Source organism: Nicotiana tabacum, chromosome 20 (assembly GCF_000715075.1).
Source record: "Nicotiana tabacum cultivar K326 chromosome 20, ASM71507v2, whole genome shotgun sequence".
Taxonomy (NCBI): Eukaryota; Viridiplantae; Streptophyta; class Magnoliopsida; order Solanales; family Solanaceae; genus Nicotiana; species Nicotiana tabacum.
Window position 1 is genome coordinate 101,576,701 of NC_134099.1, and position 14,858 is coordinate 101,591,558.

The following is a 14,858-nucleotide window of genomic DNA, read 5'->3' on the forward strand; positions in this document are numbered from 1 at the left end:
TCATTCCGCAAGGGGCTGCTTTTTACTCGAAGTTAAACATCTACGATGATGAAACTTTGAGGGATTTTTTGAGGACTCCGGATGAATACCGGGAATATCTTGTAATCAAAACGTTGGATATGTACGTCAAGGTCGAAGACGTTCCAACAACGAGGTTGCCGGACAGGTTCCGGATAACCCCCTATCATCGGCTGATTATTTTGGAGGAGTTTTTGCCGGACAGGTTCTGGATGAAAGAGTTTTCCTTGATTTAAACTTATCCCCACCTGCTTTACATAATTCACAAGACGAGTGGTAAGCTTCAATTTTCCTTTGTGTTACGATGTACATTTTTGTTGTATTGAATTTGTATTAACGCTCATATATTTAACAAGGGATACATGCCGGATATGAATTTACAAATTATGAACCCAAGCATAGTTTTGGTATGTTGGATCATGGTGGTCCATCCGGTAGTCATCACCTAAATAAAAATGTCCATCATGGAATTTCATCACATTACGACTTGTAAGTGAAGTGATACAGCTATATGGAAAGTATTTATTAATTTCAGTAGCTTATTATTTTGTTGATTGTGCAGTGAAAACGAGCAAGTTGAACCACATGTACTCACTCAATTTCCCGAAGATGACGTATTAAATCGGGATCTGGCAGATGCATAAAGTGAGGAAGAGAACAGTGATTACGACAACAATGTTGATGAATCTGGAGACGAGGCACCCTTTCCTCGTGAGGATGGTGATGAAGAGGATGAGAATGAATGACCTGATTTGACGAGAGAGTATACTCCACCCCCTAGACGAAGAGTGTACGAGTCCCAAGTGTCGTTTCATTCAAGGGAGATTCCTTACCTTGATAACTTGACAAGCATGCCGGATGTGTAAGCTCTCACAAGGGATTTTGATGAAATTCGGACAGCAATGTGGGATGAGTCTAGACCAACGGTGCTTGCAAAGGGCATGCTTTTTCCTGATAAAGCGCACCTAAGCAGGGCTTGTAAAATGCACAACGTAAAAAAGTATCGTGAGATGACGGTATGGGAGTCAAGTCCGGTTGTATACAAGGTTGTTTGTCGCAGGTGGTTTTGGCCATGTCATTGGATGTTGCGTGCAAGCAAGAAGAAACAGGTCTGTGGAAAGTGGGTAAATACATTCCCACCCACACATGCGAAATGGACACATTCAACGGGAATCACTTCAACTTAGATATTAACTTGATTTCTCTTGTTCTTATTCCACACATCGAAGCGTTCATAAGGTACAAAATCAAAGAGTGTATTACAGCAGTCCGTCAGGAACATGGCCATACCATTACTAAAAGAAAGGCATATCTCGGGTGCAAACGAGTGTTTGAAATAGTCTATGGTAACTGGGATAAGTCATTTGCAGATCTACCTAGGTACATGGCTGCACTGCAGCAGTTTAACCCCGGGACGGTTGTTGAATGGAAGCTTGAGCGGATTCCGGGTAAACCAGAATATATATTCAATTACGTGTTCTGGGCATTTAAACCAGCAATTGATGGTTTTTCGCATTGTCGGCCTGTAATATCCATAGACGACACTCATGTCTTTGGAAAGTACGATATCAAGCTGTTGATAGCCGTGACAGTAGATGCTAATGGACAGATATTTCCTCTAACTTTTGCTATTTGTGCCAATAAAATCCAAGAGACGTGGACGCTATTTTTGAACCACTTGAAAGTGCACGTTGTCAAACAGCATTCCGGTATTTGTCTAATATCTGATCGGTACGGTGGTATCTTAAGTTCTGTGGAGAACTTGCCTGCATGGCAAGAAACTTATGCCTACTATCGTTACTGTGTTAGGCACTTTAAAGCCAATTTCCAGAAGGCATATCCCAACAAGGATCTGCATGATTTGATGTGGATGGCAGCAACAGACCACCAACAACATAAATTCTGGAGGCACATGGAATATATCAGGTAAGAAGACGAGGCAGCCTATCATTGGTTAATGTGACATGACCCTGAAAAGTGGACTTTGCATGCGGAGGGTGGCAGACGATGGGGAGGTCTGACTACAAATGTGTCAGAGTCTTTCAACGGGTTATTAAAGCCGACAAGAGGATTACCTGTCACAGCCATGGTGCGGATGTCGTTCAAGCAGACGGCGAGCGCATTGGCACTCATTTTTGCAGTATGATAACGAAAGAAATGTTTTTGAAGTTTACACCGCTATCCATCAAAATCGGGGTAATAATGTACATATTGTAAATGAATCTACAAGGTTATGCTCTTGTGGGAAATGGTCCATCTACCACATGCCTTGCTCACATGCCATCAAGTGCTTTCAACAAGTTGGTTTAGGTGTAACCAACTATGTTGATCAACAATATAGTGTTGCGAAGTACCTAAACACATATAGTGGGCAGTTGCAGCCAGTGGGTGCTGAGCATTATGGCAGCCTGAACCATTTAAAATGGTGTGTAACAAGTCCTATTTGCGTAGAATACAGGTGAAGAAAAGAACGCATATACGGAACCAAATGGATGTTAGTGATACCGTTTATGCGCGTAGATGTGGTATCTGCTCGCAAATAGGACACGACCGTCGAAAATGTCCTTTGGGTGGCAATAGTAATCAAGCTTGTGGTGGGTGTTCTTCTATTGTGCCTAGCTATCAATGAGTTTGTGTTGTAATATTTAGTTGTTTTGTTTATATTGCAAGATTTATAAAATAAAATTATGTTTGTTAATTATGAGTTGAATTTCTCCATTTCAGTTTTTTAATGATAATTAAAAAAATATATATATTCGAAAGAACTGGAAACAACATTGAAATTTCATAAATCAGATTAATTTATGACTGTGTGTTGTCTTGTCAAACTGAAAAAGCTGCCCAATTGACATAAAGCTATTTCGTACCCGTTAGAACATTTAACACGCAACGCATAGCGCGGGTAAATACTACGTTATGTCTATATATAGCGTGGTTAAATACTACGTTATGACTGTGTGTCGTCTTGTCGAACTGAAAAAGCTGCCCAACTGACATAAAGTTGTTTCGTACCCGTCAGAACATTTAACACGCAACGCATAGTGCGGGTAAATACTACATTATGTCTATATATAGCGCGGTTAAATACTACGTTACAACTGTGTGTTGTCTTGTCGAACTGAAAAAGCTGCCCAACTGACATAAAGCTGTTTCGTACCCATCAAAACATTTAACACGCAACGCATAGTGCGGATAAATACTACGTTATGTCTATATATAATGCGATTAAATACTACGTTATGACTGTGTGTTGTCTTGTCAAACTGAAAAAGCTGCCCAACTGACATAAAGTTGTTTCGTACCCACCAGAACCTTTAACACGCAAAGCATAGCGCGGTCAAATACTACGTTTTGGATATATAGCGCGGTTAAATATTACGTTATGTGTGTTGTCTTGCCTATAAATAACGGACTCATTCTAGTTATTTTCTGCGCTCAACAATAATTGAAGGAGCAACTTTTTTTTTAACGCAAAAATATCTCAACCTCTTTATGTACCAATGTGCAAGTGTGGAAAAAAATGCATGATGCAAAGTTGTTGGGATAATGGTGAAGCTGGACGCCGCTACTGGGAATATTTGAACAAGTTTTATAAGGTTCCCGGGGAACCTATTTGCGATTTTGAGGTATGGATTGATGAACCATGTTATTAGGAATACTACAAGAATTATTGAACGATCTTAATGATTTGTGTTTAAAACAGTGGGAACGTGAGAAAGAACATAAAAGAGAGGTTGTGGAGTTGAAAGCGAAACTTAAAGAGGTAGAAGAAGAAAAAAATAAGCTGGAAAAATAATTTAAGTGGTTGGAGCAAAAAATAATGGGCGGCAGTGACTAAACGTTGACATGTGTGTGTTTAGTGTATCACTTTATCTTTATGTTTCCTATGTCGTGTATTTTTATTAGTTGTATTGAATTTTAATTATGTTAAGTTGTTATGTTTGTGTTTGTGTTGTAGTATTAAACTAAATTAGTTGTAATGAACTTTATTTTTTTTTAATTATAATGGAATTTAATTGTTTGTGTTGTAGTACGAAACTAACTAATGAACGGAGAATTAAAAAAGTAATGCGCATATTATATAAAAATTGTTGTTAATGTATATGCAAAAATATTATTTATATCAAAAAGAAAAAAACAGAAAGAAAATCAATGTGTCCCGCATCCAGTGTGCTTCAACGCAGCCGCTGGCCTAAGGCACATCCCATCCCGCCTGGGTATGCTATCGGGATTGTCATCATCAAGTCGCCTCCTAATAGCCGGATGCGTCGCATCATGAACATCAGTGGGGCTGACATGATCGGTAGAAAAGGCCGCCAGTCCAGTAGAAACCTACATAAGAATAGAAAGATCAGTATAGCAAAGTATATAATAAGTCACAACAATTTAAATTGTCTTACCACGATATCGTCGGGCTCCTGCATGTAATCATCTGTCGCAGCCATGTCAACATCGCGTTCAACCTTAAAAAGGAAATTAATAAAGTTATGGAAAATAAAGAAAAATTGTAATTCAATACTATGAAAACCATACATGCGCCTGTGATGATGAACCATAACTCAACCGACGCCCACTATGTAAATCTCAGGTTGGCCGGTTCTCAGCAACAGTAGACGGGCTTGGAAAGTATGTATCCCAATCAATTCTAGAAAGGTCCGTGCCTGTGATCAATAATTGACCTGACGGGGTCACCTGCAAAGTCCCTAGAGTGAGATCCATCCCAAGGCTGTATGACGGCATGTCCGTCTCATGTAGGCCTCCCGCCAGATCAGCAACAACATCATCAGCAGGGGCCTCAACACCCCCTTGCTGGGGACCACCTCCTCTCCACCCACCGCCACGTCGTCCGGCACCCCCGCCTCGTCGGGCACCACCACCTCGTGCGACACTAGCGCCTCGCTCGTACTCCTCTGGCTCCACATAATCAGGCATGTGTGCCAAACACAGATCCTCCCGGGCTCGCTGCAGTGTCCAGGCAGCCAACTTTACAAATCGACGGCTGTAATCCTGCAAGGCGTCCGCAGGATCGCCGACATAATCCTGCATCTGCAGTCCCATGTGATAGATTGTATATAGTCCAATAGCCTGCACAATGTATAAAATATAAACTACATATATTGCACTAAAATACAGTTATATAATGAATAATAACAAAAAACATACCAGGGCCTCGTGTCGCCCGGCGTATGGAACGTACTGACCGCCAGCCTGATGAATAGGGTTTCCGATAAAAATTCGGGTGACGTGCCGATACCAGGACATATACCTCTGAATAGTCACCTCCTGGATCTGTGTAGGTGGGGGCGGAATCATCTGATCTCGATGGTCCCAAATATGGATCTCCGTCGCTAACCATGCCATAAATGCATCGTCCGCCATGCAACGATCGTCCCTCTGATAATGTGTAGGCTCCCATATAGGCCCCCTCGGTATATACTGTGGGCGGCCAAACTATCGAAGTACCCGCTCCGAGGCATGATGCTCCACAATATCGAGGCATATGAGTGGGGCAGAAGTGCTACAAATCAATCGGCCGGCCGAGCAATAAGCTGACAGGGAAGCTATCAAATCGTCGTTGTATGGCGTCAAGATGAACTATCAAATAAGAACATGAAACGTGAGTATGTGCAACACTAAGTTAATCTATACCAAGTAAGTTTAGGTACATATTTACCTGTGCGCCCTCCATCAAATCCAACATATTCCTGCAGAGGGGGAGATTATGATGAGCATCATACTCTCGTGAAAGTGTATGGAGAAAAACCCACCTCCTGGCTAGAGGGAGAAACGGAGGTGCTACATTAGGAGGTAATTGTGGTCGAGGTGCTGAAACTGCAAGAACCGCTCCCAGGCCCAAACCTAACATACAAAGTTGGCGTAAGGTTTAAGATAAATTCCAACTAGGTAGAGTTGGAACTGATGAACAAATTATTTGAATATGTTGTCACCTGTAGAAGCGTCATAAAACCACAAACATCTCTCTGAGTGCCCATGCTCGCCCGACACATCTGCCTATACATGTAGCCGAGAACAACAGCACCCCAACTGTAATAGGCTAACTCATATAGCAGCTGAAGATGATGCAAAAATCTCAGGCTGACTAGGTTCCCCGAAGTGTTCGGGAACAAGACCCCTCCAAATAGAAGAAGTAACAAAAACCTCATATACCGAGTGATATGTACCTCCTCTGTATCGTCGGTGATATCGGGTTGGAGTACCTCCAGGTACTGTCTAATAGGGGTCAAAGTCAACTGATTAGCACCCGATGATGCAGTTTCGTCCTGTGGCCTGAAACCCGTGAGCTGCTGCAGCATGTCCAAATAAGCATCACGCGACATAGATCTCATAGCAATAGGCAGTGAAACGGCCATGCCATCAATGGGCAGGCCATATAAAACCTCAACGTCCTGCAGCGTGATGGTAGCCTCGCCAATGGGCAGGTGAAAAGTGCGTGTCTCCGGTCGCAACCGCTCAATCAATGCCGTGATCAAAGCCCAGTCAACCTGTATCCCCCCGATCTCAATAATCCTATAGAATCCCGTATCCTGAAGGCGATGGACTACACGCTTGTGGAGATCTCTGGGCCTCAGAAAATCCCACAGGTCGCCCATCTCCTAGCGCGGAGAGTCTGGGACAGTAACTCTCCCTCCCATATATGGGCAGACTTATGATCGCCCTGAAGCACTAATAGCTCACGAGAGTAAGGGCCGGGATGTATAGGCGCGTCCATGTCGTCAACTGTAAATTAAACAACATTAATTGTATGTTTATTATTTCATTGTACAAAGTATATATAACTATTGAAATCCAGGCTTGATATTTGAGGCCCGGTAGCACCAAACTATCATGAATATTTATGTGTGTCAAATTCAATATTTTGATTATTTTGTGTATGTTTATTTTATAATTTAAATTCTTAATTTTTAATTATTTAATTGTACAAAATATATATACCTATTGGGTTCCAGACTCGATATTTGAGGCCCAGTAGCACCAAACTATCATGAATAATTATGTGTGTCAAATTCAGTATTTTCATTATTTAATTGTACAAAGTATATATTTTCATCTACCAGTATAAGAAATACTTAAACTACATGGATTCTACGCTAAAATACTATACAGTTTAATACGCTAAAAGTTTCTACATTTTACTACGCTAATAAATAAACTAAATATAAACAACAAATACATTTTAATCACATAACATTCACAAAAATATATTTAACATACTAGTTTCGCAAATAAAACACAAACGACACGGAAATAATAATATCTAAATTCGGATATTAACATAAAAAGTTAAATCTCAATTTTATTTTTTTAGAATACTAATATCTAAGTCTGGATAAATATAACATACTAGTTTCGCAAATAAAACACAAAATGACATGGAAACACATTCAATCAACTAATATACATTATTATACAAGTTTGGACATAAAATAAATCGAAATACCTCGATGTAGTGATTGTTTTGTGTGAAAATTTGAAGGCGAAGGAGTTAAACCACAATAATACAATGTTCTACTACGATGTGGGACCTACGTTCTTAATCTTTTGTGTGACGGAAGGGGCCCGCAATTTTTAAAAAAAAAAAACGAGCAGTGGTTCGGGGGGGGGGGGAACAGAAGCAGGGGGTTAAAAAAAATGGGGAAAGGATTTCTGGTCAGGGAAGAAGACGAAGGGCAGTATTTAAATCAGGGTATATCAATTTTTTTTGGACGCTATATGTAGCGTATGAATAAAAAATGCTATATATGGTAGTCAAATCATCATGCTATATAGTGTCCAAATACAAGACGCTATACCTTAACGGTAAAAAGTTACCGTTAAGGTATACCGTCTTGTATTTGGACGCTATATATAGAAAAATAATTTTTTTTTTACACTTATTAATGTACTTTGAGTCCAAAAAAATAATATTTAAGTTTCGGACTCTAATCAAGATGGGGTGTAGCTTATAAACACCATGGTTTAGTTGATTTTTACATTATCAGTACATTTTAACTTGTTATAACCTGTCATTTACGTTACTTTCTATTACTAAACACGCTTATTATAAAGTTATTACAGTAAGTCATATGGACCTGATGGTATAAAAAAGTTATACATTGTTAGTGCACAAAAATTAAACTCAACAACAAATTATCAAACCACACTTGTTACATAAAAGTGGCACCTAGCCGTCCACAGATGAAAATGTCAAATATGCTGATAACAACACATAGTATATACTAAAGCCTTCCTGCATCAAAGTTGCACTCCATAAAATATCAGCCTAGCTTTGGCCTTATTCAATTCCTGGAAAAGGACTAAGCCTCAAGCCAGAAACTAAGTTAACCTAAAACCTCGTTCAAAAAGGAAATCCAATAAGCAAAGTTGAGTATTCTTGTTATTTATAATTACTGCAAAGTCTTTATTTGATTGTCTCTGCATCACCATGGAGATTTCATACTACAGCCTCATCTTCACTTACCTTTACTTACTAAAGAACCATTTCCTCAGAAAATTTCATAATCTCCCACCAAGTCCCTTTATTTCTTTGCCCATAATAGGCATCTATATCTCTTCAAGAAACCACCCATTAAAACATTAGCTACGATCTCAGAAAGACATGGTCCTTTGCTTTTCCTCCGATTTGGATCGCGCCCTGTCCTCCTTGTCTCTTCCCCTTCTTTTGCAGAGGAATGTTTCACCAAAAATGACATCGTCTTTGCCAACCGTCCAAGGTTGCTAGCTGGAAAGCATCTTGGTTACAATTATACCAGCCTTGTTTGGGCCTCCTATGGCCAACATTGGCGCAACCTAAGACGGATTGCTACTCATGAAATCTTGTCCACTCAGAGAATTCAAATGTTCGCTGACATCTATAGAGTTGAGGTTCGATCGCTGCTTCAACGACTCGTTAGGGGTAAAACCAATGACGGAGCTTCTTACACAGTGGATATGAAAGCGGCTTTCTTTGAGATGACACTGAACATTCTGATGATGATGATTGCTGGGAAACGATACTATGGTGGTTCTGCTGTGGAGGAATCTAGGAGCTTTAAAGAGATTGTTGCAGAAACTTTCCAATTGAGTGGTGCAACAAATATAGGAGATTTTGTGCCACTTCTTAACTGGATAGGAGCAAACAAACTTGAAGATAAGCTGAAGTTATTACAGGAGAAGAGGGATAACTTCATGCAAGATTTGATTGAAGAGCACAAAAACAACAGAAAGGGATCTTCTTTTGAGCAAAAGAACAACAGCATGATTGATGTTCTTCTATCACTCCAAGATTCAGAACCTGATTATTACACAGATGAAGTGATAAGGGGCATGGGACAAGTCATGTTATCAGCAGGGACAGATACTACAGCTAGCACAATGGAGTGGGCATTATCACTTCTTCTGAACAATCCTAAGGCACTAAAGAAAGCTCAAAACGAAATAGACACTTATAGGAGAGTCATCAAGATTACTTGATGACTCAGACCTTTCTCAACTCCCTTATCTCCATGGAATCATAAATAAAACTCTCCGAATGTACCCAGTTGTTCCAATTCTTGTACCACATGAGTCCTCGGATGAGTGTGTCGTTGGAGGTTTTCGTGTCCCCCCTGGGACAATGTTGCTGGTGAATATGTGGGCAATACAGAATGATAATAAGACATGGGAAGAGCCAAATGAGTTTAAGCCTGAAAGGTTTTTCGATATCAAAGGGCAACGAGATGGGTTCAGGCTAATGCCATTTGGATATGGAAGGAGAGGATGTCCAGGTGAGAATTTGGCAATGCATGTAGCTAGTTTGGCATTGGGATCACTTATTCAGTGTTTTGAATGGGAGAGAACAAGTGAAGAGCTGGTTGACATGACTGGAGGACCTGGACTCACTATGCCTAAGGCTATACCATTGCTAGCAAGATGTATGCCACGACAAAATATTGTTAACCTTCTTGCTTAGTTGTAATCAAGTTTCTTCCCTGAGCTTTCTTTTCAAACAAAACTAATAAACACAGAAAAACAACACAACATTTGTCTATCTACACTAAGTACATAAAACTAAGGAAAAAGTAACATCTAAATTTAAGTAGTCTGCTAATTGTTCACAGCTTACAGAACATGATCAGTAATTCTTGCAGAGGGCTGGCTTCCTGTTGTAGCTTATATCTTCTTAGTTGCTAATACAACTGCTAGTACGTTGCAATCCCAAACTTTTAGTTGCTAACATCTAATTTATGTTACACCTTGTGCCTTAGTTTGTGCCATACTTGAATACAAATATGGCTCAATTTATGCATTGAAGTGAATCCTCACGTACGAGCATGCATCAGCATTCATCAAACAAGAGCTCACCGTTATAGTGGTTATGACTCGCCATGTATGTTCAAAATGTAATTAAAGCTGACCATGTTTGACCACTCATAGGAGGCGATGAAGAACGAACAAAGAAATTCTGGGTATAACAAAGTTTTGATGACTGCACCAGATCAACATTCCCATCAATTTTTTGTGGCTGTAGAGTAGATCAGTGAGTTACCAGTCATTAAGAAATATATATATAATCACAGAAGCAGGAGCAATCATCCAACATTAAACAAGAAAATGAAGGCGCGTAACTTTCATAAGCAATCAGAATGATGGATTCCTTTTACGTTTATTCTGTAACTCATGTAAAAATAAGTATTCACCGTTAGTGCAAAGCACAATAACTATGTTGTCCAACTCAGTATAATATTTTCTGAACAGGTTATACAAGCAAACCTTTCAAAAAGATGGAAAACTAAAAGGGAACCGGATGGGAGTCACCAAAATAAATATCCTCACTGCCTTCTCGGCTTCGTGTACACAAAAGCATTTGCTTTCATGATTGGTACACTTCAACATGCATCATTCATCATTTTCATCTTAGCTCCACCTCCTTCGATCTTCTTCCTCATCCACTGGAGCGTACCATGATGGTCTTCGCTTTGAGTTGCTCAATCTGTAGTTCAGAAGAATCTCTTCATTGCAAATTGCTCTAGTTGCCACAAGAACAAGCGTCTTTAGAACAGGGACATCCGATCCATTCTTGCCGGACTTCCATTTGAACCAAAATGTGCCAAACCTTTTCATTGCTTCTTCACCATTTCCGAACGAAATATTTGGTATATAGGACCTCATGTATTTCTCTGGGAGGGGAAAGTCATAAGGGCATATCATAACATTGGGGACCATGTCCTTGGCTGGGTGGTTGGCAAAGTGAGCAAAGGCTAGAGGGTTTCTCCTTTCCAAAACTTCATGGTTGCCACCTAGACGTGTTCCATCCAATGGTTTACTGAGCATTCTCCAAATTCGCTCAGAACCTTTTTCATCAACTTGCATGTTGTGCTTAGGTTCAGGAAGGGACGAACCATTCCATATTTCCCGAGATTCACCACCGGCACCCCAGGGCTGCGCATTTATCACAGTTCCATCATATCGTGTGATCAAATACGAATTTTGGGCATCAACTCTTGGATATCCAGGAATATAGCGGTAATATGCAGGGGAGTAGATTACACCAGGATAGAATGCTAGCACAGCACCAACATCAGCTTCACCATGTAAGAATAAACCTTGCCCAGCATCCTCATGTGGAATTTGAGACGGTTTGACCTCCAAAGTGTAGCCCATAAGATCCTTTAAACTCTGTGAAATCTCTATGCGTGTCAATGGCTTGGTTTCAGGTATAGCTGTGCTGAAAACATATTAGTAATCAAAATCCAGGGGCAATGCAGCTAAGCGAAGTCATCAACACTTGCTGTGAGAAAGAAAAGCTTTATCCAAGATTACCAAAAAGCTTGAATATAATCTATGTGAGACCACCAAAAAGTTTCTGTAACTATAATTTTATGTTATACCCCACTTTCCAAGGGCTTATATTGAACGCAATCCATGAGAACCGTCCTACAATTACCTATGGGTCCAATTTTCCAGGACATGGACTCTTATGTCCCTACCATTTACCAAAATGTTAAGACACAACTTTTTAGTCAAAAAATTCCAGAAGTCCTAAGAAACACCATTAGCCTGATATTTGTTTCAATTCTATTTTTGGTAAGCTAAATAGTTAACAACCAACAATGCAACACCAACAATATGGCTAGGAGTTAAAATTCATCTTCATAATCTAACATAACATAACAAAAGCAGGACATAAAGGGTTGCCAACACGTTGCTAAAGTTGGGAACTAATGACAATTCTAAACAAATTTTAGAAAAGCCACATATATAAAAGGTGCTGCGGAAACTTCAGCTCAAGATTCTTACCGATGTGGTCCTTTAATGGAGCAGTCCTACCAATAGCAAGGCCGAGCCCACTGCGACGGGGAGAAGGACTATTTTCGGGAGATGATGTGTCCTGTTTGTCCTTGACATTAAGATCAGGGAGTAATATGTGATCCATATGCTTGCAAAAGTTTTTAATCTGGTTATGCACATTGTCTTGGACCTGCTTCTGTTGATCAGCTAAGGAGGCCTTGCCAGCCATGTCAATAATCTCCTCAGCATCAGCTTCAACGGCATCCTTTCCCAAACGATTGTAACTGAAAAATGAAGTTTATCATGGCAAGGATGAAACTTGCAGAAAAGATGTATGCAATTTTTACTATCATATGTTTCATAAGTGATTCCAGTCATAAAAGAAGTTAGTTAGAGCTTACAATTTCATCTGATCTGACATAGACAAGAGCCTTAGAGGACAATAGTATAATGCAATCTCCGCACCCCCCCCCTCCTTTCTTTGAACCAGTAAATATTGCAGATCGTTAAATCTACAGTTATCTAAAGAAGAAACAAAAAGGAAAATGTAGAAGTAGAACAAGGATTGCTGATTGATGACTCAAGTAATATCCTAGCTCTTAAAAGAACTGAAAGCAGCAAAACAATCCTCAAAATACCCAACCGGCTGCTCACAAGTTTGATAGGGCGGACACAAAATCTTACTCAACAAAAAAATTTAACTTCTGTCATTCAAACAAAAGATGAGATGACCAGAAAAAAATATAAAATATCCTAACAAAACCTTTCCTTTCCACAGGTTAAAACAAATTCATTTCAATCTCATAAAGTGCATATTTAAATTTCAAATAAAAAACTATTGTATTTACATGAAAAACGCAGCAACACAAAAAATTCAGTGTAATCCCACAAGTAGGGTTCGAGGAGGGTAGTGAGTACGCAACCTTACCCCTACCTTGTGCAGGTAAAGAGGTTGTTTTCAATAGACGTGAAACAGCGCAACCTGGTCGGTCAAATTACTCATAGAAAATAGTTTTACGAGGAAAAGTGCTATATACAGCCAATTGAACAGCTTAGATCTGCCAATTCTTGGTACAGACATCAATGCTAAAGCTATGTTTTTGCAGTACATTTCATGGAGTGCAGATAAAACCTAAATTAGCCTACCTTAGTTTATTGACCGAATTATAAATAATACAGCAAGTTGTATTTGTCTCACCTGTCTGTTTACACGAAGAGTATAAGTTTTATGCACGTGCATAGTGTAAAAAATATTTACACCATCAGGTCACTTAAAAGGCAACTTCAAGTAACTCTTTTTACAAACACTAATTGGTAAGTTTAAAAAGACGGGAAGCAATCTTCTCTAAAAGGTCAAAATACACGGATAGTGTAAGAAAATCTTCGCAATGGCAATGTAAAACAAAAATGGCAGCCCGCTATGTGCGGAGTCCGGAAAAGGGTCGGACCACAAGGGTCTATTGTACGCAGCCTTACCTTGCATTTCCGCAAGGGGCTGTTTCCACGGCTCGAACCCGTGACCTCCTGGTCACATGGAGGCAACTTTACCAAGCCAAGGATCCCCTTCTTAGCAATGGCAGTGTATATAACTTTAATCCTTAAAAAGGAAAAAAAAAACATCCTATATATTAGCATTACTTTTTTTAAGTATGTTATGATTCTTACCTAGAGTAAAGGAAGAGACGGTTTATATCAGCTTCAAACTGAAGATGCCTTGGATCTTTAGCAAATGTGGGGCTTTTTGCAAGAACTTTAACGGCCTAAAATTTGTTCCAGAACTTTATCAGGAGATGAATTGTATTAATATTCAATACAAAGTACATACCACATTATAGAATCATAGGACTAGAAGAAAAAATTATAAATCACAATCTTTAATAGTTAAAAGTATTTGCAAAAATCTTAATCAAAAGAAATGCATTTTAACTCTCCAAATAAAAAAAAATTAATTCTTTTTGAGAGGAAGGAAGAACCCAAAAAACCCAACATAAATTAAAAATAAAACTCTTATATATGAACCGTTTAATATCCATAAAAATTACATGTTCCTGTTCCAAGTTTATACATTTGAAAGAAGTTTCACTTGAGTGAGAAACCCGGGGGGGGGGGGGGCGAGGAGGGTACCTCTTGAAATTTTTGGAAGAGAGAGGCCATAGAGGAGCTTGGTCGTTGTTTGCTGAAGTTTGAGCTTGCTGCAAACCTGAATTGAAAATTTTGCGGCGTCGTATTTGATTTGAGGGAAACAAGTAGGGAAGTTGGTGTAATATACGAAAATAAGCGAGGTCGTTTTGAAATAACAATGTAAATAACGAAGGATATTATTACGAAACTATTATATTGTGGATCTATTTATTACTCCGCTATAGATAATCTTCTGAAGAACATTATCCATTTAGTACTCTGTTGAAGTTTATCTACAAGTAGCTGATGCAGGTAGGTTGCAAGCAACTCAATAAAATGATTTGCAGGAGCTTCTTATTAAACAGGCAGGTTTCAAGCAGCTCATGCAGACAGTTTACAAACAACTCAAGAATAGTCTCGCAACTACTTGTTGAAAAGTCTTGCAACTGCTT

At 39.4% G+C, this 14,858-nt stretch overlaps 1 protein-coding gene and 1 pseudogene across 1 annotated transcript; one reads left to right on the forward strand and one right to left on the reverse strand.

Annotated features, from left to right (window-relative positions):
• Positions 1 to 8,241: 8,241 nt before the first annotated feature.
• Positions 8,242 to 11,573, forward strand: LOC107795097 (cytochrome P450 81Q32-like; annotated as a pseudogene).
• LOC107795096 (uncharacterized) lies at positions 10,633 to 14,534 on the reverse strand. The gene is made up of 4 exons (XM_016617678.2): positions 14,410 to 14,534; positions 13,951 to 14,045; positions 12,295 to 12,569; positions 10,633 to 11,717 (listed from the first exon to the last, which is right to left on the reverse strand). Exons 1-4 carry the CDS (start codon positions 14,437 to 14,439, stop codon positions 10,912 to 10,914), a joined length of 1,206 nt encoding a protein of 401 aa, XP_016473164.1. The 5' UTR covers positions 14,440 to 14,534; the 3' UTR covers positions 10,633 to 10,911.
• Positions 14,535 to 14,858: the final 324 nt, after the last annotated feature.